Genomic DNA, 22,888 nt, shown 5'->3' with positions numbered 1-22,888 from the left:
CGCCGCTGCGCGCGAGCCCGCTCCGCAGGCCGCAGGAGCATGGCGCGGCCGTGAGGCAGACAGGGGCCGCGGCGGGGAGCGCAGCGCGCAGTGCCAGCCGGCCCCGAGAGGCCGGGCCCTGGGCCCGGCCCGAGCAGCCCGCGGCTCATGGTGCTGCCCACCTGCCCCATGGCGGAGTTCGCGCTGCCACGGCACAGCGCGGTCATGGAGCGCCTCCGCCGGCGCATCGAGTTGTGCCGGCGCCACCACAGCACCTGCGAGGCCCGCTACGAGGCCGTGTCGCCCGAGCGCCTGGAGCTCGAGCGCCAGCACACCTTCGCCCTGCACCAGCGCTGCATCCAGGCCAAGGCCAAGCGCGCCGGCAAGCACCGGCAGCCGCCCGCCGCGGCCCCGGCGCCCGCCCCGGCCCCGGCCCCGGCGCCCGCCCCGGCCGCGCGCTTGGATGCCGCCGACGGCCCGGAGCTCGGCCGCCCGGGCGCGGTGAGTAAGGCCGGCTGGAGGGGAGAGGACGCGGCGGGGAGCCGGGCGGTTGTCATCTCCGGGAAGTGGCACTGTGGCCTCACCGTCGCCCTTTGCGTGAGGCCCGGGCTGTTGAAGGGTTGGTTTATTTTGGAACCGACTGGCAGTCAGGTCGCCGGTGCGGTGTGGACTCGAAGCACAGCAGGCCTGGCCGCATTTATTCTTCAGATGTTGATTGAGTCTTTGGGCTTTGCAAGGTCCCGAGCTGTAAGTAGGGTCAGGGCTTTAATATGGAAATCGGTCGGCCTTCAGTTTACCAAACTGCTTCTGAATGGGAAATCAAAAAATCTTTCTTTGACTTGCGTTGTTTAGACCGCCCTGAAATTTCACTGTGTACCTAAGATTCCTGCGGAACTGTTGACAACTCCAGTTTTAACTTAGGAGGCCTGTTTTAAATCTCTCTGTTACATGGTTGTTGGTAGATTGGTTGGTTTCCCAGTAGGTGTTCAATGAAGTTTCTGAGTTAGAGGTTTGCTCTGTTTTCCTCCCTGAAAGGGATTTACATAAAGGGAGAGAAGGGCATTTTTGTTCGTGGTTTTCTTGGACATTGACAGTTTAAGACAAATGTTACCAGTTCGGCGTGTTCAGTGTATTCTAAACGCACATCTTTATTATCTCAGGGAGACTGTGGTGCCACTCTTCCTGCCGAGTCTTCAGGCTCTTTCTCCCTTCCTCTTTAAATTCTGGAGACTTCATTTGCTGGAGGGGGAGAGGGCAAACTGGCGTGTCTTTCAGGACCAGTCTGCCCTGACCAGCCTGTGGTGTCCCCTGCAGAGCTTCTGTTTGGGTGCTCTTGCGCACCTCCTCCTCTCCAGCACCAGCCCGGCTGCTGGGCTTGAAGAAAGAATCCTGAGTTCGCAGCCCACTTCGTTTGCTTATTGTATCCATTGGCCAAGTCATCTCCTCCTCGCTTTGCTCTCTTGTAAACTGGGAGTCTGTTGGGCTTCTTATTTCCCCAAAGGGTCTTGCTAAATTCGAAATAAATGAGTAAGGATGTGAAAGTATTTCCAACACTGACCAGCTGCTGTCTATTTCTTGTCCGCACTTTTCAGAATCCCGCCATCCTGCCGGGCCCATCTCATCCCCTTCCTGCTTTCAAAGTGGATTCTGACCACCCTGGCCCACAGCATTCAGGATCTCCTTTGTCAGAACATTTCGGAAGCTGGTCTGGGATATGTATTTTTAGCTCATAGCCACATATTTAGGTCACAACTTGCAACTAGACTGTAAGCTCCTGAAGGCATACGGGGAGTGACCCAGCACATGTTGAGTGAATCACCTTAAACTTGGTGGTGGTTTACTTCCTAATCCCGCCGCCCATCCGCTAGCCTCAAAAAGCAAAATGACTTAACTTAGTGACCCACCTATACTGACAGTTCTTGTTTTAAGGAAAGCCCTAAGAGTAGTGAAGGAAATAATAAAAGCTCATAAAAAATAGTTTTATGTGCAAACAGTTGCCTTGAACCTCCCCTTAAAAGTTTAGTAGTAGTGATTCAACTTCTGTTTGAAGGCGGGGGTCAAATGATTTTTTTTTTTAGTCGTGGATTCCTGAAGGGAACCTAGGTGTGTGCCGTTTGAGGAGAGATTAATCCTGAGTGTGTTAGACTGTATGTCTGGCTTGCTGGTCATCCTTTTGGGTGTTAGCTTACTGTGTGACCACAGTAAGCCCTGACTCTCGACTGCCTTGTTGGAAACCCTAGAGTAGGAATTGCTGTTTTGAGTCTCTGCTAGGAAGAGGGCTCTTTTTCTTCGCAGGCTCCCGGTGATTATAGCTGAGCTCTTTGGCCTTGGAATGGGATTGTAGGAACAGAAGGTAACTATTGCAGAGAAAACAGTGGCATTTTCCATCTTGCTGGCTCCTTCAGTTCAGAGCCAGGGAGAGTCCTTTACCAAGTAGGGTCTCAGCTTGCAGAGCACAGCTTTGCACAGAGAGGTGGGAAAGAGAAGGTTCCCCTTTCAGCCGTCATTATCTTCTGTGACTGATCTAATCAATATTCCTTTCATAAGGAAGTTCTGATTTGTTTTTCCCAAGTGTGCGGTAGTCATGTCACAGCCAGGTACTGAATTAGCAAACCATCTGTGTGCCTGAAAAGGGTGCAGACACACTGTTGTGTTCACCTTCACTTGAGGTTACTGGCTTTCTTCTTGGGATACCCCTGCGGCAAAGTCTTGACCACCGTCTGCTGGAGATGAAGCAGGGACAGAGCTTCAGGCTCTTTTCTCTCCTCGTTGTCAGGGAATGAGCCCAGGAGGTTTTCTTTATACTCTGTGCTCTTTAAAAACAAGTAGCGGGGTTCTAATGACAGGATTGACTTGTTTTTACTAGCAGTGCTGGGTTGTGGAGAATTATCCACTCGCTCTATACAAACATTCACTCTGTTAGTAAAACAGTCTTTTACAGTAGCTTGACCATTTTCTTTCTGTAGTAAAATACTCTTCAGGTTCATTCCCTGTCCCTAGCCCACTGTTACACTGTAGCTGCTGAGCAGAGAGGAAGTTGTGTGTTTGTGATTCTTTGAGAAGAAATGTGACAGTTGTATGCCAACCTTTCATCACCGGAGTTGCCTTCCCAACTTAACTTGAGATGTGTGAAATTTCTCTTTCCCTCTCTTTTAAGATTTATTTATTTGAAAAGCAGAGCAACAGAGAGAGAATCTTCCATCTACTAATCCATCCCCCAAACAGCTGCAACAGCCAGGATTGGGCCAAGCCAGGAGCCAGGAACTCTCTCAGTTTCCCATGTGGGTGGCAGGGACCCAAGTATTTGGGGGCATCTCCAGCTGCTTCCCAGGAGCCTTAGCAGGGAGCTGAATTAGAAGCAGACTAGCTAGGACTCAGACTAGCACTCAGATGCTAGCTTTGCAAGATGAGGCTTAATCCCACTGTGGTGCACGCTCTTTCTCTCTGTCTCAGCCTGTTTGTAAATAATTTCAGACTTGCTGAAAAGCGGCGCAGGTAGTACAAACCTTAACCTAGCTTCATCTACTGTATCATTTGCATGGGCAGTCCTTTCCCCACCTACTTTTGTTCTTGGAACCACCTGACTCTCTGCCTTCAAACACTCCAGCATATGCCTTCTAGGTGTTAAGAAAGATGTGTAAAATTTTGATAATTATTTTATAAGTCAAACTCTTAAGAATTATGCAGGGACCGGTACTGTGGTGTAGCAGGTAAAGCCACTGCCTGTGGTGCCAGCATCCTGTATGGGTACTGGTTCGAGTTCCGGCTGCTGCACTTCTGATCCAGCTCCCTGCTAGTGTACTTGGGAAAGCAGCGGAGGATGGCCTGAGTGCTTGGGCCCCTGAACCTGTGTGGGAGACCCAGAGAAAGCTCCTGGCTTCTGGCTTCAGCCTGGACCAACTCCGGCTGTTGTGGCCATTTAGGGAGTGAACCAGTGGATGGAAGACCCCTCTGTCTCTCCTTCTGTCTCTGTAACTCTGCCTTTCAAGTAAATAAATAAATCTTTTAAAAAATAATACAGATAACATTATTTCCAAGAGTAGCTGTTTCCAAACATAAAACAGGTATGGGATTGTGGGGTAGTTTTCTTCAAAAGAACACCAGGGGCTAGCACTGTGGCGCAGTGGGTTAAAGCCCCAATCTGCAGCACCAGCATCCCATATGGGCACTGGTTCGAGTACCGGCTGCTCCACTTCTGATCCAGCTCTCTGCTGTGGCCTGGGAAAGCAGTGGAAGATGACCCAAGTCCTTGAGCCCCTGCACTCATGTGGGAGACCCAGAGGAAGTTCCTGGCTCCTGGCTTCAGATCGGCACAGCTCTGGCCATTGTAGCCATCCAGTGGATGGAAGACCTTTCTCTCTCTCCCTCTGCCTCTGCCTCTGCCTCTCTGTAACTCTGACTTTCAAATAAATAAATCAATCTTTAAAAAAAAAAAAAGAACACCAGTTTGTCTTTAGGATCTTATTTTTTCCTTTAACATCTGGGCCTTGTCCTAATACTGTCTTTCCTTTTTCATTTTCAATATCTCCGTATGCCCTGGGTCCTCCCTTCAGCTTGAAGACATGAGCAAATACTCTGCACAGTGAAGGGTCCTTTCTTTTGTATCTTCTCTAAGTGTTCCCTGTTCTTCCTGTCCTTACCCTTTCCATTTGGACGTCCCACTTGCTTGTTTGCCCTTTGTAATCTGCCTTCTCTGCCTCTTTTGTTGTTCTGAATTGCCTCCTTAAAGGATATCAAGGATGCAGTCGCTAAATGCGGTGGCATCTTAGTCATCATTCTTCTTGACTTCCTGCTTCATAAGACTCTTCTCTCAGCTTCTGCTCTCATCTCACTTTCTGTTCAGGTTTTTGATTGTTTTCCCTCATTCTTCCTACTTTCCCTAAATAATTTATGCAGCAAATATTTGAGCACCTAGGCATGAGGAATGCCACAGTGAACAAGAAAATTTAAAACTCTATTCTCACAGAGCAAGAGAGGATCAGTGATTTCAAAAGTTAATATTAAGTGCTAAGCAAAAATTAAGAGTAACAAAAAAAAAAGTAACATAATACCAAGTGATCAACAATAGCAGCTTAAGATTAAGGTCTGATATATGAAATTTGTTCCCTTTATATTAATAAATTATTACAAAGAAAAAGATAGGGTCTGAACAACAAGAGGCCATCAGTCTGCTGAAAGCCTCAGGAAAGAACATTCCAGTTAGACCCACCTTTGAATGGCCTCTGTGGCAGAGACATGGGGAGCTTAGGTGAGGAACAGAAAGGTTGCCGTGTCTAGAGCAGCATGGCAAGTGCGTGGCTGATGTGAGAGGTAAGTGAGCAAGACCAGAACGAGTGAAGGAGGAAGCAGCAGCAGGATTTGAAAAAGGAACATGACATAATCCAACTTAGGTTTTTATTTTGGTTTGTTTTCATTTTATTTGGAAGGCAGAGAGAGATCTTACATTCATTAGTTCACTCCTTAAAAACCTGCAATACCCAGAGCAGGGTCAGGCTGAAGCTGGGACTCAGAATTCAATCAAGGCTTCCCATTTGGGTGGCAGGAACCCAACCAAGTACTTGAGCCATCATCTGCTGCCTTCCAGGGTGTGCCTTAGCAAGAAGCTGGATCAGATGCAGAGGAAGGGGCTGGTGCTGTGACCCAGTGAGTTAAAGCTCCAGCCTGTAGTGCTGGCATCCCATATGGGTGCTGGTTCGAATCCTGGCTGCTCCACTTCCAATCCAGCTCTCTGCTATGGCCTGGGAAAGCAGTAGAAGACAGCCCAAGTCCTTGGACCTACGTGGGAGACCCGGAAGAACATCCTGGCTCCTGGCTTCGGATTTGCACAGCTCCAGCTGTTGCAGCCATTTAGAAAGTGAACCAGTGGAATGGAAGACTTCTCTCTGTCTCTGTTTGCCTCTGCCTTTCTAATAAATACTAAAAAAAATAGAAGAGCCAGGACTTGAACTCCCATATGAGATGTAAGCTTCTCAAGTGGGGACTTAACCACTATGCCAGATGCTCACCCCATAACTTACATTTTTAAAGATCAGTCTGTTGGTAGGTGGAGGATATATGCGGTTAGTGTGGGTAAGAGTAGATGCAGTTTTTGTAGTGGTCCAAGCTCCTAGGAGTGGTGGTAGTGGAGGAGGAGATGAATTTTAGACACCTGAAGGCAGAGGTGACAGAACTTGGTTGCTGTCTGGCTGGCTTGGGTGTGGGGGTGAGAAAGGAGAGTGAAAAGAGAAGATTCCTGATTCGCTAGCTTGACAAAATTTCATTAAATATCTGTGTCCCCTGGGCAACCTTGTACTCATCCACATCTTTCATCTTTTTGTTTGTTTTTTAAGATTTATTTATTTGAAAGGCATACATAGAAGCATACATACAGAGAAGCATATGCAGAGAGAGAGAGAGACCTTCCATCCACTGGTTCACTCCCAAGATGTCCACAACAGCTGGAGCTGAGCCGATCAGAAGCCAAGAGCTTCCTCCAGGTCTCTCACGCGGGTACAGGGGCCCAAGCACTTGGGCCATCTTCTGCTGCTTTCCCAGGCACATTAGCAGGGAGCTGGGTCAGAAGTGGAGCAGCTGGGACTTGATCCAGCACCCATGTGGGATGCTGGCCGCCACAGTGCCGGCCCCACATCTTTGTCTTAATGTTTCTTTCTGGGGAGTGTCACTGACACTATTATGGTTGCATCTCTCATCTACAACAAGTCTCCTGATCTCCAGTCCAGATCCACATTTTCATTTCCCACATTCCAAGGTATTTTCTCCCTTTTCCTACCAAATCTTATATTTCTTCTTAGCATTTTGCCAAGTCCAGTTATCCAGAGTGGAAACCTAGGAACCTGTCTGTTTCTTCCAGCTCTCAGTTGAGGTTTCTAGGAGCCTGGAAGCCTGTGGGTAGCGGACTTGTATCACAGAGCCCTGGCTGGGGCAGGTGATCAGTGGGATTTTGCAAAGCCAAGTTAAGGGCTATAAAGCCTTTGAGAATACAGGGGAAGAGATGCCTCTTGGATGGATTTGGAAAGATTTAAAGGATTGACTTTTGGGGCCAGCGCTGTGGCGTAACAGGTAAGGCTGCCGCCTGCAGTGCCGGCGTCCCAAATGGGCACCAGTTCGTGTCCTGGCTGCTCCAATTCTGATCCAGCTCTCTGCTATGGCCTGGGAAAGCTGTGGAGGATAAGATCCTTGGGCCCCTTTGCCAGCGTGGGAGACCTGGAGGAGGCTCCTGGCTTCTGGCTTTGGATTGGCGCAGCTCTGGCCAATTGACTTTCAGGATGGGTCATAGGTTTCTAGAAGCTTTTCCCAAAGAGTGTTTCACCAAACACCAATTTCATGGGCTGTTAAGAAATTTCTAGAATGGGACAAATTTAGGAGACACTGGGCTAAACAAATTTGAGCAAATGTCCTTTATTTAGGACATTTCCACACATTTAATATGCTAATATGCATGAGGACTTGAACTCTTATCTTCTTAGGGGCATCCAATAGGACTTTGATTCCTTTGGAAAACTAGCAAACACTCAAAATTAAGATAGGGAGTAGTTCTAAAGTGCCAGAGGCTGTAAGGTAAAGGTGGAAAGATCATGAGAAGCCTGGCACACTGCATGTGGCTTGGTGACTGAGAAATGCATCCTTAAGCAGTTTTGTTGTTGGAACATCATAGAGTGAACTTACACAAACTAAGAGGTCCTCAACATCGCGAGGTGATTTTAGACTCTTGTGGGTCTACCATTATTATATGGGGTGCATCATTGACCAGAACACTGCTAAATGTCCTGCAACAATGAACTTCAAAATACTGTGAGGCCCCTTATGCTTTGTAAATTGACATCTAAAACTTTCATCCTGAGGTTTTAAGGTTATTGAAAATTATAGCACATTTACTGTGTTTGTCAATTAGATACTTAATTATAATTCAGTTTATTATGTAACACAGCCTTATAAGTGATACATATACTTAATAGCAAGCAACTATTTTAAAAAGACGAAAGGGCAAAAAATGCTATTTATAGTTGGAGGGAATGTAATTTCCAGAGAATTATAAATATTAACATTTAAAAATAAAACAGTTACATCAGTTTTTAAAATGTAGCCAGTGAGTATCTCTGCAGTGCTGTCTTTCATCAGCCACTTAAAGACTACTTTTCTTTTAACAGATTTTGAATTTACTTTTTCTTTCAACTTGCATTTCTGTTATTTACCTCAAATAACATGTTTTATTTGAACATAGTACATGCTTGAAAGTATTTTTATTACTCACTCTAGCATGTTCCTCTACAACAAAGATAGATATAAAAACTGGAATGAGTGGAAGATATTATCCTACCAATTAAGATGTCTGTATTGTGCATTGGAGTACTGCCTGCATTCAAGTCCCCACTCTGGCTTCTGACTGCTAGGTGTGCTAATGCAGACCTGGGAGGCTGCAGTGATGGCTCAGTGATCGTGTTCCTGCCACCCACCTGAGAGACTTGATTGAGTTCCTGGCTCCCAGCTTCAGCCTTGGTCCAACCACAGCCATTGCAGGCATTTGGGGAGTGAATCAGTGGGTAGGAGCTCGCTCTCTCTGTCTGTCTCTTTCTGGCTCTCTGCCTCTCAAATAATTTTTTAAAAATTTAATTGAGGAGCCAGTGTTGGTACAGCAGGTTGAGCTGCTGTGTGCAAAACCAGCATCCCATATGGGTACCAGTTCAAGTCCTGTCTGTTCCACTTCTGATCCAGCTCCTTACTAATCTTCCTGGGAAAGCAGTGGAAAATGACCCAAGTGCTTGGGCCTCCACACCCAGGCTCCTAGTTTCAGTTATCCCAGTCCCAGCCATTGTGGCAGTTGAGTGAACTAGCAGATGGAAGATCTATCGATCTCTCTCTCTCTCTCTCTCTCTCACGCTGCCTTTCAAATTAAAAAAAAAAAAAAACTTTTTTAAACATTTTAATTTAAAGTAAAATTCTTTAATTTACTTTGAGCATAAAGTTATATGCATCTTTTTGCTCTTTGAAGTTGACTCATACAAAAGAATATATGTAGCATTTATTAAACCCCATATGTTACATTCATTTCTTTTTTCAGTAAGTTGAGTTACAATAATTTAGTATACAACAAACAAATTTATTATAGTTTTTTGAGTAATTTCTAAGCAAAAAGGGTACATTTACCCATAATCAGGTGTATGAGGCACCCCCCATTTGTTCATGTAACCATGGACATGTATGGAGATTTTTCAGTACAGTTCTTTTTTTTTTTTTTTTAATGAAGATTTAATTATTTGAAAGGCAGAGTTGACAGAGAAAAAAGAAGAGACAGAGGTTTCTTCCATCTACTGGTTCACTCCCCAAATGGCCACAACAGCAAGGACTGAGCCAGGCCAAAGCCAGGTGTCACAAACTCCATGCAGATCTCCCGCATGTATGGCAGGAGCCCAAGGACTTGGCCATCTTCCGCTTGCCTTCCCAGGCACATTGGCAGGGAGCTGGACTAGAAATGGAGCAGCCGCCACTCAAACTCTGATGTGGGATGCCAGTGTTGCAAGGAGCAGCTTAACCTGCTGAGCCACAACCACACCCCCGGTTTTTATTTCTTGTTTTTTTTTTTTTTTGTTTGTTTTTTTTAAGATTTATTTATTTGAAAGAGTTACACAGAGAGAGAAGAGGCAGAGAGAGAGAGAGAGAGGTCTTCCATCCACTAGTTCACTCCCCAATTGGCCACAACGGCTGGAACTGCACCGATCTGAAGCCAGGAGCCAGGAACTTCTTCCTGGTCTCTCACGTAGGTGCAGGGGCCCAAGAACTTGGGCCATCTTCTACTGCTTTCCCAGGCCATAGCAGAGAGCTGGATCAGAAGTGGAGCAGCTGGGACTAGAACTAGCACCCATATGGGATGCCAGCGCTTCAGGCCAGGGCGTTAACCCATTGCACCACAGCGCCAGCTCCCTATTTCTTGTTTTTGATCACTGTAAGCCCTAGAAGTCTTTGTACATATAAATCACCATAGAAGAAAGGAAGTATGGTTACGGCAATGTTATTCCATGTTCTGAGACCTGGTTTATATGCTTGAAGTCATGTTTTATGTCGTGTCCAAATCAGCTTACTCTTAGCTGGTTACGCAGTTTTGTAATCCACCAATGTTACTGAAAACAGAAACCATCTGACTTACAGAAGGATTTGTCTAGTCATTCACTTTCTCAATTACTGAGAAATAGAACAAAAACTCTTTACTGAGTCTTACCAGTTGGTTGATTCGTCTGTTATTCTTTCACTTAGGAGTACTTTGTCTAACTTAATATACTCAAAATTCATTGGAAAATAAAAACTTTTCAATATACTTTTTTTAAGATTTATTTTTGTTTATTTGAAGACAGAGTTACAGAGATGAGGAGAGAGAGAGAATCCTCTATCTCCTGGTTTACTCTCCATATGGCCACAACAGCTCGGGCTGGGCAGGCCAAAGCCAGAAGCCAGATTTCACTTCTGGGTTACCATGGGGGTGCAGGGGCACAAGCACTTGGGACATCTCCGCTCTTTTCTCAGGTCCATTGCAGGGAGCTGGATTGGAAGTGGAGCAGCTGGGACTCAAACCAACACCCATATGGGATGCCAGCACTGCAGGCGGAGACTTAATCTGCTACACCACAACACAGGCCCCTCAGTATACTTTTACTAATACAGGGGTTTTTGGTTAAAACCTTCTATGGAAAATGCCTGCTGCGTCACCTAATGAGCAACACTAGTTCTAGTTTTTCAAATGCAGTTAGTATTGTTTGTCCCCACAATGACTGTCTCATTTCTGACCACTAGTTAAGGCATGCGCAGCCTTGGCCTGAGGTATTGCCTGCATCCCATGAGGTGCATTGCTTTCTTGTTTCTCACCCATGTTCTTGTTGCCCTCTTGAGGAGCACTTCTTTGAAGAAACCCTCTACCGCCCACTCTGGAATATCAGAATTCAAAGCATCCCAGCCTACAAGCGAAACTTCGGTGACTGAAGGACTCGAGGCCTGTAAAGTCAGTGAGTGCTCTTGTGCCTGGTAGAGCAGAGCAGCAGGAGGGACTGTGGTACATGGCTGAACATTTGTTTTTTTATTTATTTATTTTATTTTATTATTTTTTTTTTTTGACAGGCAGAGTGGACAGTGAGAGAGAGAGAGAGAGAGAGAAAGGTCTTCCTTTGCCGTTGGTTCACCCTCCAATGGCCGCCGCGGCCGGCGCACCGCGCTGATCCGATGGCAGGAGCCAGGATCCAGGTGCTTTTCCTGGTCTCCCATGGGGTGCAGGGCCCAAGCACCTGGGCCATCCTCCACTGCACTCCCTGGCCATAGCAGAGAGCTGGCCTGGAAGAGGGGCAACCGGGACAGAATCCGGCGCCCCGACCGGGACTAGAACCCGGTGTGCCGGCGCCGCAAGGTGGAGGATTAGCCTAGTGAGCCGCGGCGCCGGCGGCTGAATATTTGAAGCGGCATCCGTACCTCCACGCCTGGCAAAACAGCATGTTCTTGGGGTGACGTCTGGTTGCACAGGATGAAACCCTCGTGAAATCCATTCTAGGATCCCAGACACCAGATGGCCTGATTTCTCCTGTGCCTTCCTATGTCCTTAGCCCTCCCTCAGACTTAGAACATAGACCTCTTCTCACCACTCAAAGCTCTGTTCATAGGCCCTCTCCTCCAGGATATCTTCCTAGGTTGGTTCCTCCAGCAGCCAGATGCCTAGCCTCTATTGGGACCACACCCAGCCTTAATTAGTGAGGTTCTGCTACTCTGTTAGACTGCGAACAACTTGGGAATAAGACTGAGAATCTAGCACACCTGCCACATCCGTGGAGTGAATGTTAATGGCACTGTGGACTTGGGGTCATGTTGCAGTTGATTTCTCAACAATGTTGCAGTGGATTCATTTCTGAGAGGAGGAGCGTGGTGGGGGCAAGAGGCGCGGAGTCACCACACAGACCCTGGGAGTGGGGTGAAAGCAGGCTTGAGGCAAGCAGCTGGCAGACTCTTTTATTCCAGTTAGTACAACAGCTTATATAGCCAAGACCAGCCAATCCGGTCAAGGGGCAGTCTATGCCCCAACCAATCACAGCCTGTTGTCAGGCAGTTTCCAAAGCCATCCAATCACAGCCTGTTGCCAGGCAGGCTCCATTTGCCATGTGGGTTTCAAAGCCATCCAATCACAGCCTGTTGCCAGGCAGGTTCCGTTGCCAGGTGGATTTCAAAGCCATTCCTGAGTAACTGATGCTCTCTTGCCAATGGCTATCTTGGCATGGCCTTCTCATTCCAGCACAGGGTCAGAAGCTACATGGTTTTTGGCCAGGACCATTTCAGAAGTGGAGTTGATACATGTAGAACCATAGGCCCTGATTTGCACACCTGTGTTCATGGCAGCTTTTGTCTACACTAGCCTGGGGGTGGGAGCAGCCTAAATGCCATCACCATATGATGTACACAGTGAAATGTTCAGTCTAAAAAAGAAGGAAGCCCTGCCATTTGCCACAATGTGGATGAACCTTGAGGGCATTAGACTAAGGGAAATAAGTCACAAAAAGACAAATACCTGTGTTCTCCCTGATCTGTGGTAACAGAATACTTAAAGGATAACCTACAGAAGTAAAATTGACACTTTGAGATGCAGTGATTTTGAACAGCCCTTGTCTCTACCTTTGGAAGAGGTAGAGACTATTTGTTGAACTCTTATATAGGGTTAATCTTATGTGTATAAAATTAATTAAAATAGATCTTTGTGAAAAAATAAGAGGGAGGAGAAAGAAGAGTCAGAGTGCAGGTGGGAGGGAGGGTAGGGTGGGAAGAATCACCGTGTTCCTAAATTTGTATATATGACATGCATGAAATTTGTATACCTTAAATAAATGGTTTTTGGGTTAAAAAAGAAAAAACAGGTTAAGCCTCTATCTGCAGTGTCGGGATCTCATGTGGGTGCCAGTTCAAGTCCCAGCTGCTCCACTTCCAATCTACCTCCCTGCTGATAAGTCTGAGAAAGCAGTGGAGGATGGCCCAAGTCCTTAGGGCCCTGCACCCACGTGGAAGACCTGGAAGAAGCTCCTGGCTCCTTCTGGGTTTGGTCTGGCCCAGCTCTGGCTATTGTGGCCATTTGGGGAGTGAACCAGTAGATGGAATATGGAATTCTCTCAGTCTCTTCCTCTCTCTATAACTGTGCCTTTCAAATAAATAAATGTCTTTAAAATAAAATAGACTCATTGAAACAAAAAGTGGCATGTAGTTACCAGGGACTAAGGGAAGAGGGAGAGGGATGTTGTTCAATGGATCAGTTTTACAGAATGAAAAATTTCTAGCAATTTGTTGCATAACAATGTATATGCAGTTTACTCTTTACTTTTTTAAATATGTATTTTTAAATTTTTTTTGACAGGTAGTTAGACAGTGAGAGAAACAGAGAGAAAGGTCTTCCTTTTTCCATTGGTTCACCTCACAAATGGCCGCGATGGCTGGAGCTCCGCCCATCTGAAGCCAGGAGCCAGGTGCTTCCTGCTGGTCTCCCATGCAGGCGCAAGGACCTGGGCCATCCTCCACTGCCTTCCCGGGCCACAGCAGAGAGCTGGACTGGAAGAGGAGCAACCGGAACAGAATCCGGCACCCCAACTGGGACTAGAACCCGGGGTGCTGGCGCCACAGGCGGAGTATTAGCCTAGCGAGCTGTGGCGCCAGCTTTAAATATGTATGTATTTGAAAAGCAGAGTTACAGAGAGAGAGGTCTTCCACCCGCTGGTTCACTCCCCAGATGGCCGAAACGGCCGGAGCTGTGCCATTCCCCAAGCCAGCAGCCTCATCCAGGTCTCCCACGAGGTGCAGGGGCCCAAGCACTTGGGCCATCTTCCGCTGCATTCCCAGGCCATAGCAGATAGCTGGATTGGAAGTGGAGCAGGTGGGACCCGTACAGGTGCCGGCACTACAGGCGGAGGCTTTATCTGCTATGCCACAGCACTGGCCCTTACTCATTTTTTTAAGAGGCAAAGAGACAGACAGAACTGCCATCCATTGGTTCACTTTCCAAGTGCCCAAAACAGCCAAGGCTGGGTTGAGACTGAAGCAGGGAGCTGGTATCTCAATCCAAGTCTTTCAGAAACAAAATTACTTGAGCCATCACTGAAGCCTCCCAAGGCCTAGATTAGTAGGAAGCTGGAATCAAGAACCAGAGCTGGAGCTAAGTATCAAACCCACGTACTCCATTGTGGGACATGGACTTCTTTTTTTTTTTTTTTTAACTAAAAATATTTAGTTCTTTTTAATAAGCTATTGATAGTATAACAAAATAGCACCGAATTTAAACATTTAAAATAGATCATTGAAAGATAATCTAATGTCAAAATGATGCTCCTTTTTTTTCCCCATGAAAGGAGAAGTAAAGGCATGATCAAAACTGTGGCCAACAATTTTGGTTCATTTGTACACTTAGAGATAATTTTGTAGGCATTAACAAGCACAATGTTGAAAAATCAATCTACAGATTTAGAAATAGGGGCCAGTGCTGTGATGTAGCAGGTAAAGCCACCACTTGCAGTGCCAGCATCCCATGTGGGCTCCAGTTTGAGTCCCGGCTGCTCCACTTCTAATCCAGCTCTCTGCTATGGCCTGGGAAAGCAGTAGAGGATGGCCCCCGTACTTGGGTCCCTGTACCCGCATGGGAAGACCCAGAGTAGGCTCCTGGCTCCTGGCTTCGGATTGGTGCAGCTCCAGCTATTACGGCCAACTGGGGAGTGAACCAGTGGATGGAAGACCTTTCTCTCTCTGCTTCTTCTTTCTCTGTGTAACTATGACTTTCAAACAAACATATAAATCTTAAAAAAAAAAAAAAGAAAAGAAATAAGGATAGGAAAGGAAAGATGTACACCTCAGAGGTAATTAAAGAAAACTACCCACCAAGTGTCACAACGGACTGATCCTTTAATGACTAATTCTTTTTAACATTAGTATTGTTGTTTTGGGGGACATCTTTTCTCTTTGGACAAGTAATTAGAAGTTCAATGTATTAAATGATTTACAGAGAGAAATAAGTTCTGTCTTCTATACAGATTAAAGCATCCCTGAATGTAAGTGCCACCCCTCCCACCAAAGCTCAGTGTTGCAGTGTCTCAGCAGAAAATAAAAAGCTCACAATTTAAACAGAATTTAAAATATTACAAAAGTTTACAGCATCCCCTATCATTTCATCATTTTTCCTAACAGATTGCAGTGACAAAATTGAATGATCAAAATGTAAAAATATTTGTGCAAAACTACATTAATTGTTTTTTTATCACCTAATAGGGATCAAACCTAAGAACACACAATGACAATAATGAAGAAAAACTACATTTGAAAGTAATGCTGTTTTAGATTTCAGACAACATGGGGACACCAGCATCTTAATGTCTGCCCCTTGACCATGATTTTTTTTTTTTTTTTTTTACAGGCAGAGTGGACAGTGAGAGAGACAGAGAAAGGTCTTCCTTTTCCGTTGGTTCACCCCACAATGGTTGGCGCGCTGCTGCCGGCGCACCGCGCTGATCCAAAGCCAGGAGCCAGGTGCCTCTCCTGGTCTCCCAGGCGGGCGCAGGGGAGAATCCTTGGGCCATCCTCCACTGCACTTCCGGGTCACAACAGAGAGCTGGACTGGAAGAGGAGCAAACGGGACGGAATCTAGCACCCCGACTGGGACTAGAACCCAGTGTGCCGGCGCTGCAGGCGGAGGATTAGCCTATTGAGCCGCAGCTCCGGCCGACCATGATATTTTTAAAAATAGTTCCGTAGTCTTGTTAGAAGAACTTTAAAAAAAAAAAAAAAAAGATTTATTTGTTTGTTTGAGAGGCAGAGGCAGAGAGAGAGAGAGGTCTTCCATCTGCCGGTTCACTCCCCTGATGGCCGCAATGGTCAGAGCTGGGTGGATCTGAAGCCAGGAGCCTGGAACTTCTTCCGGATCTCCCAAGCCGGTGCAGGGGCCAAAAACTTGGGCCATCCTCTGCTGCTTTCCCAGGCCATAGCAGAGAGCTCGACCGAAAGTGAAGCAGCCAGGACTTGAACTTGTGCCCATATAGGATGATGGCATGCAGGTGGTGACTTTACCTGCCATATGATAGCACCAGCCCCAAGAGAACTTTTTAAAATTTTGTTTTAGAAATAAGGAACTGATTTTACAAACTACATGCTGAAAAAATTTTCTCTATTACAAGGGCTAATTAGTAGAGGCATATAATGAAATTAGAGACTAGAGCAATTTTAAAGTTAAAAATGTGATAAATTCTGGCCGGCGCCACGGCTCACTTGGCTAATCTTCCGCCTGCGGTGCCAGCACCCCGGGTTCTACTCCCAGTCAGGGCTCCGGATTCTGTCCCAGTTGCTCCTCCAATCCAGCTCTCTGCTGTGGCCCAGGAGGGCAGTGGAGGATGGCCCAAATGCTTGGGCCCTGCACCTGCATGGGAGACCAGGAAGAAGCACCTGGCTCCTGGCTTCGGATTGGCACAGTGTGCCGGCTGGGGCAGCCATTTGGGTGGTGAACCAACGGAAAAAGGAAGACCTTTCTCTCTGTCTCTCTCTCACTGTCTAACTCTGCCTGTCAAAAAAAAAAAAAAAAAAAAAAAGTGATAAATTCTATGATTCTCCATCTAAATATGAAAAGGAAAATTTTTACACATTTATCCGTTGTTATAGTTTTTTTTTTTTTTTAAGATTTATTTATTTGAAAGTTACATAGAGAAGGGGAGGCAGAGAGAGAGGGAGAGAAGGAGAGGTCTTCCATCCACTGGTTCACTCCCCAATTGCCTGCAACAGCTGAAGCTGCACCAATCCAAAGCCAGGAGCCAGGAGCTTCTTCTAAGTCTCCCGCATGAGTGCAGGGGCCCAAGGACTTGGACCAACTTCTGCTTCTTTCCCAGGCCATAGCAGAGAGCTGGATCGGAAGTGGAGCAGCCGGGACTCAAACCAGTGCCCATATGGGATGCCGGCACTGTAGGCGGAGGCTTTACCTGCTATATCACAGTGCTGGCCCCTATACAGTAATTTATCACCATCAGTCAGAGATTGAGGTAGTTAAGGGTCAGGAATCAAGAAAACCTGAGTACAGTGAGAGTTCTGACCTAAATTAATTGTATGATTTTAGGCGTAGTACTTATTCTCGGCTCCAGTTTCCCCATCTTTGAAAGGTATTAAGGTAAAAAAAACTGAGAGACCAGAGATTGACAGCTCAATAGAAAAAATGCAAGCAAGGAACCCAGTCTAGGCTCTTTAGGGATGTGGTTTAGGGGAGGAAAACAGAGGGTGAATCTTTCTTTTAAAGTCAGTAGACCACAAACCATGTCTTTCCTTATTGGGAAAGCAAAGCCTCTGAGTGTTGCTGACTACTAATGGTGTCAGAACTTTTCCATTAAGGAAGCCCTGAGCTGGCTGAGGGTAGTCTACTGTGGTCGTGGGGGCAGCTGGCTCTGTTACTCACACATATGTGCCAGGCATCATGGCATTCAATTGGATGTGTGTAGGTATAAGTAACCCAGCTCGTCAGTTCAACAAATTTACACAAGGACCAGACTCTCGTTTTGTTGTCAGTTAAGCCACACATCAGTCTCACGTGGTCAGTATCATGCCCAGTTTGACAATTCAGGAAACAGCCTCATGGGTTAACTGGCTGAGGTTGCCAGCTAAGTGGTAGAACCAGAATTCAGACCGGAGTACAATACCACAGCTCTTTGTTTTCCTGCTGTGCCTCTGCAGATGGGGTCACATATGGGAAAGAACTTTATAGAGACTAGAAGGTGTTTTAAGAAGCTAGTTGCTGGTTGTAGTATTTAGTATAGATCAGTGATTTTTCAGCCAGAGATGCTGTGTCAAAGGGGCGTGTGTACCTCAGAATCACCTAGGTTGCTCTCTAACTGTTCACATCCTGGCCTGCTGCTGCCCTCCCTCCTCCAGCTCTCCCCCTCACTTCTGTCCCCTACTGCCACGAAAGTGAGTCACTGTTACTGATGGGACTGTCAGAGCCAGCTGTTGTGTCAGGGCAGGCTGAATTGCTGGCCTCGGTTCTTCTTTCCAGATCATTTGGTATACCTGCCCTTGCTGTGGCTTCACAGCAGACAGAGCGTGTTTCCCCCGCCCTTGATTTGTGGCTTTACTGAATGCCTCGCTTTGGCCAACAAGAGAGAGGAAAATATAAGTTATTGATAGAAAAGAATGTTTTTTTGACAGGCAGAGTTAGACAGTGAGAGAGAGAGAGAGAGAGAGAGAGAGAGAGAAAGGTCTTCCTTCTGTTGGTTCACCCCCCCAAATGGCTGCTACGGCCGGCGCGCTGCATCAATCCGAAACCAGGAGCCAGGTGCTTCCTCCTGATCTTCCATGCAGGTGCAGAGCCCAAGGACTTGGGCCATCCTCCACTGCCTTCCCCGGCCACAGCAGAGAGCTAGACTGGAAGAGGAGCAACCAGGACAGAACTGGCACACCAACCAGGACTAGAACCCAGGGTGACAGCACCACAGGCGGAGGATTAGCCTAGTGAGCTGCGGCGCCGGCCTAGAAAATAATTTTTTAAATCCAGAAAGCAAAAATCTTAGAATTTTTTTTAATTGTGAAATACATGTGCAGAAAAAAATATATTTATATATGAAAAATGAGTAATTCTCCCAAAAAGTAAAGGAAAAACAAGCAGGTGATAGAAAATATAAAAGAAAATTGGAGGACTAGTATAGGAGGTCCAACATCTGAATAACAAGTTAACAGAAACAACAGAGTAGGAAATGATTAGTAAAATTGTTTGAGGACTGAAGGGCATGAGTTTCCAGATTAAAAGGGTATGTGGGGCCGGCTCTGTAGCACAGCGGGTTAACGCCCTGGCCTGAATCGCCGGCATCCCATATGGTTTCCGGTTCTAGTCCCAGCTGCTCCTCTTCTGATCCAGCTCTCTCTGATGGCCTGGGAAAGCAGTAGAAGATGGCCCAAGTCGTTAGGCCCCTGCACCCACATGGGAGACCTAGGAGAGGCTCCTGACTCCTGGCTTCAGATCGGTGCAGCTCCTGCAGTTGCTGCCAATTTGGGAGTGAACTAGCGGATGGAAAACCTCTCTCTCCTCTCTCTATGTAACTCTGACTCTCAAATAAATAAGGGGGGTGGTATGTGAGGGGCCCGTGTTATGTATAATGGGTTAAGCCACCAACTGCAATGCCATCATCCCATTGGGCACCTGTTCAAATCCCGGCTGCTCCACTTCTGATCCTGATCCCTGCTAACGCATCTGGGAAGAGCTGAGGATGATGGCCCCAGTGCTTGGTTCCCTGTACCCAGTGGGAAACCTGGATGAAGTTCCTGGTTCCTGGCTGCTGGCTGCTGGCTTTGGCCCTGGCCATATGGAGAGTGAACCAACAGATGGAAGTTTCTTTCTCCTTCTCCCCTTCTCCTCTTCCCTCTTTCTCTCTCTAACACTGCCTTTCTAATGAATAAATCTTTTAAAAAGGGTTGGGGGGAGTGTATGTGAGTGCCCAGCACTAGGTGAAAAAAACCCACAACAGTCATGAGATTTCTGAACCTTGGATTGTTTCCAAGGTGGAGGATACCAGGTCACAAATTAGGAATCATAGTCTGTGGGCCTTGTGGCAGCAAGACAGGGAGCAAGAGAACAGACAGAGCAGTAACTTCAAGATGTTAAAGGAGCTGATAGCGACCAAAAATGTATACCTAGCCAAACAAGAATGAGCAAAATAAAGTCACTCTCAGGGATTAAAGGTGTAAACATTTAACTGTCATGTACTCTTAAGATACTTAAAGATGTGTTCCACCAAGTTGGAAGACAAAATCAGGGAAGAAAAAGATAACGGGAAACCCAGGAGCCCAACACAGAAGAAATGACAAGGGTGTCCCTTGGAGGCTGATGAAGGGTGATCCCTGCGTGGCAGCTCGGCACCAGGTGTGGAGGCTGTTGGGCCTCACAGCAGCCGTGCCCCCAAGAGGCAGACGGTCATCTCTCAGAGCCTACTCCCCTCCGGCCATCTTCCTGACCTGGGAGAGGCTGGCCCAGGTGCCCAGCAGTGTTGGCCTGTCCTGGCCGTGTGCAGGGAGGGGCTCTTCCTCCTGCTGTACAGACACTCACGGCTCTCAGCTCCCCCAGAGCTGCAGCTCGGCCACTTGAGCCAGGAAGCAGAAGGTGCAGAGCTGCCCCCTCCCTCTGGCTGTGTTTCTGCTGCACACCCAGCACCTGGTGCTCACCTCAGCCCTGCCAGGCACCCACCTGCCCTGGGCCCTGTGTTTCCCAAGATTCGCTCCGTAATCTTGCTCACAATGTCCCCAGAAGCGGCCTGGTCAACTCCCAGAGATGCAGATGGCAGACCATGACTCAGGGACTCCTCTGCTCCCCTCCTCATAGAGTCTCCATTTCCCAAACCAGGCAGTATGTTATTTTGGGATAGGTAATACAAGATTGGTAGAAGTAGAAAGAGAAGCACTAAGACAAAACCAGGTTGTTGGGTACCTCTGGGAGAAGGTGCAGAGAGGAGAGGCAGGGACTAAAGAGGCTTCTCAGATTTTGTTTGCACACGTGTTTTCTGGAGTACTTGTTAGCATGCAGACTTCAAAGCAAGGTGGGGAGGCTGAGATTGAGCATTTAACCTTCAAGGTAATGCCAGCTCCGGAGGTCCTGGGGCTGTACATTGAACTTCAGAGTTTTAAGATGTTGAGGCCGTTGCTTCTTAACTTGAACACTGGGGACATGGTGTTGATTTATCATTACTGTTGGCACTGTTACCTGTGCTTGTATATGTGGCACTTCTAACACAAAAAGATAATTGCAAAGGAAAATTTCATGTGAGAAGGATGTGTAATAAACCTGAAGAGGTAAACATGTCAAAATGTAAAAGCCTTGCATACTGTGTTAAGAGTTCTCCAGAGAAACCTCTGAGTATCCCCCAGCTATGCATCCATGATTCAACTTCCCACAGGCTGGAAATATTCCGGAAAACATGTTGCATCTGTATTGGACATGTACAGGTTTTTTTTTTTTTTTTTAATCACTGTTCCTTACACAATATAGCTGTTTACATTGCGTTAGGTATGTCATCTAAAGGCAATTTTAAAATGTGAAGGATGGATGGGCATGGGTTCTATGCAAATACAATACTAGGTTTTATTTTTTTTTTAAGATTTATTTTATTTTTTGAAAGGCAGAGTTGGAGGGGAGGAATCTCTTCTGTTTGCTGGTTCACTCCCCAAATGGCTGCAGTAGCCGGGGCTGGGTCAGTCTGAAGTAAGGCACCTGAAACTCCAGCTCTCCTATGTGGGTGGCAGAGACCCAAGTACTTGGGCCATCTTCCATTGCTTTCCCAGATGTGTTAGCGAGGAACTTGATCAGAAGTAGAGCATCTCAGGTGGCAGTTTAACCTGCCCTGTAACAATGCCGCCCCCCAGTATTATGCTTTTTTATATAGGGGATTTGAGCATCTGAGGAATTTGTTACCTATGGCATTCCAGGGGACAATTCCAGAAATACACATGTGCATCCTAATAACATATGTAATGAAGTAGCGCACACGGTTCTAGAGGCTAATAAGTCCCAAATACACAGTTGGCGAGCTGGAGAGCCAACAGTGTGGTCTCCGTGGAATCCACAGCTCCAGGCTCAAGACAGTCAGGCAAAGAGGAGCTCCCTCTCACCTGTTTTTCTGCTTGGGGCCCAGTGACTAATGAGATCCACCTGTCAGAGTAATTAAGATGTTAATTTATCCAGAGACCCCTCACAGGCATGTCTAGAATCACGTTTGACCAAATATCTGGCAAACTGTGGCCCAGGGAAGTGGACATAAAAACCAGCCATCACATCCCACGGCAAGGAGCTGGCACTCCACTCCATGCACTGTGGAGCCACATAAAAGGTTTAAGTAATAGTGATATGAGTAAATTTGTGCATTAGATATTATCTTCACTGTTGGTGTAGAGGGTGGATTGAGATGAAGATGGATGGTAGTTGAGGCCAGCGCTGTGGCATAGAGGTTAAAGCTGCCACCTGCAGTGCAGGCATCCAGAGTCTGGCTGCTCCTCTTCCAGTCCAGCTCTCTGCTATGGCCTGGGAAAGCAGTAGAAGATGGCCCAAGTCCTTGGGCCCCTGCACCCGCGTGGGAGACCTGGAAGAAGCTCCTGGTTCCTGGCTTCAGATCGGCCCAGTTTCAGCTGTTGTGGCTATTTGAGGAGTGAACCAGTGGATGGAAGACCTCCCTCTGTTTTCTCTCTGCCTTTCAAATAAGTAAATCTTTTTAAAAATTAAAAGTAAAAATAAAAAATGGATGGTGGAGAAGGACTGGCAGTAAGGAGACCAATTAAAATGCTGTTTTATTGATTTAGGCAAGAAAGGCAGACTGTACCATATAGTGCATACAGCTATTATGTAAGGTGTCAAACACAACAAAAGGACAACGAGGAACTTAATGAGAGTGTGGGAACAGAGGAAAAGGCCAGACTCCAGAGTTACTTATATGGAAAAATGAATAGGATGTGGTGATTAATTGGAAATTTATGGGAAGTAGGTGGAGTTAGGGTTAAATCAAGAGTTTCTGATTTTTAAAATTTTGTTTTCATTTTATTTGAAAGAGATCTTGCACCTGCTGGTTCACTCCCCAAATGCCCACAACAGCCAGGGCTGGGCCAGGCTGAAGCCAGGAACCTAGAACTGCACATGGGTCTCCCTACACAGGTGATAGGGACTCAAGTGGTGGAGCCGTAAGCTGCTACTTCCTAATATACTCATTAGCAGGACTCTGAATTGCGTGTGTAATAGTGGGGACTCAAACCAGGCATTCCAGTGTGAGTGGTAGGTGTCTCAAGTGGCACCTTAACTTGCCTACCACCTGCCCCCAGTTTCTTGGTTTTTTTGTTTTTTTTTTTTTTTTTTTTTTTGAGATTCCAGTTACTTAACTCTGCTCAGAGCTCAGGAGAGCCCATGCCATGTACCTTC

General features: G+C 46.7%; 1 protein-coding gene across 2 annotated transcripts in view; it reads left to right on the top strand.

Annotated features, from left to right (window-relative positions):
• The window catches only part of MAML1 (mastermind like transcriptional coactivator 1), a 51,307-nt gene continuing 28,419 nt past the window's right edge, over nt 1-22,888 (top strand). For both annotated transcript variants that reach the window (XR_016236475.1, XM_051833792.3), the window contains exon 1: nt 1-480. Coding sequence is in view for 1 of the 2 variants with exons in the window: in XM_051833792.3 (XP_051689752.1) it covers nt 148-480 (333 nt within the window). In the remaining variant the exon portion in view is untranslated. The remainder of the gene's footprint in view (nt 481-22,888) is intronic.

Source organism: Oryctolagus cuniculus, chromosome 6, assembly GCF_051225735.1.
Source record: "Oryctolagus cuniculus isolate XC-2025 breed Fujian yellow rabbit chromosome 6, ASM5122573v1, whole genome shotgun sequence".
Classification (NCBI taxonomy): domain Eukaryota; kingdom Metazoa; phylum Chordata; class Mammalia; order Lagomorpha; family Leporidae; genus Oryctolagus; species Oryctolagus cuniculus.
The sequence above is the reverse complement of the archived record's forward strand: the minus strand, read 5'-3'. Positions and strand labels throughout refer to the sequence as shown.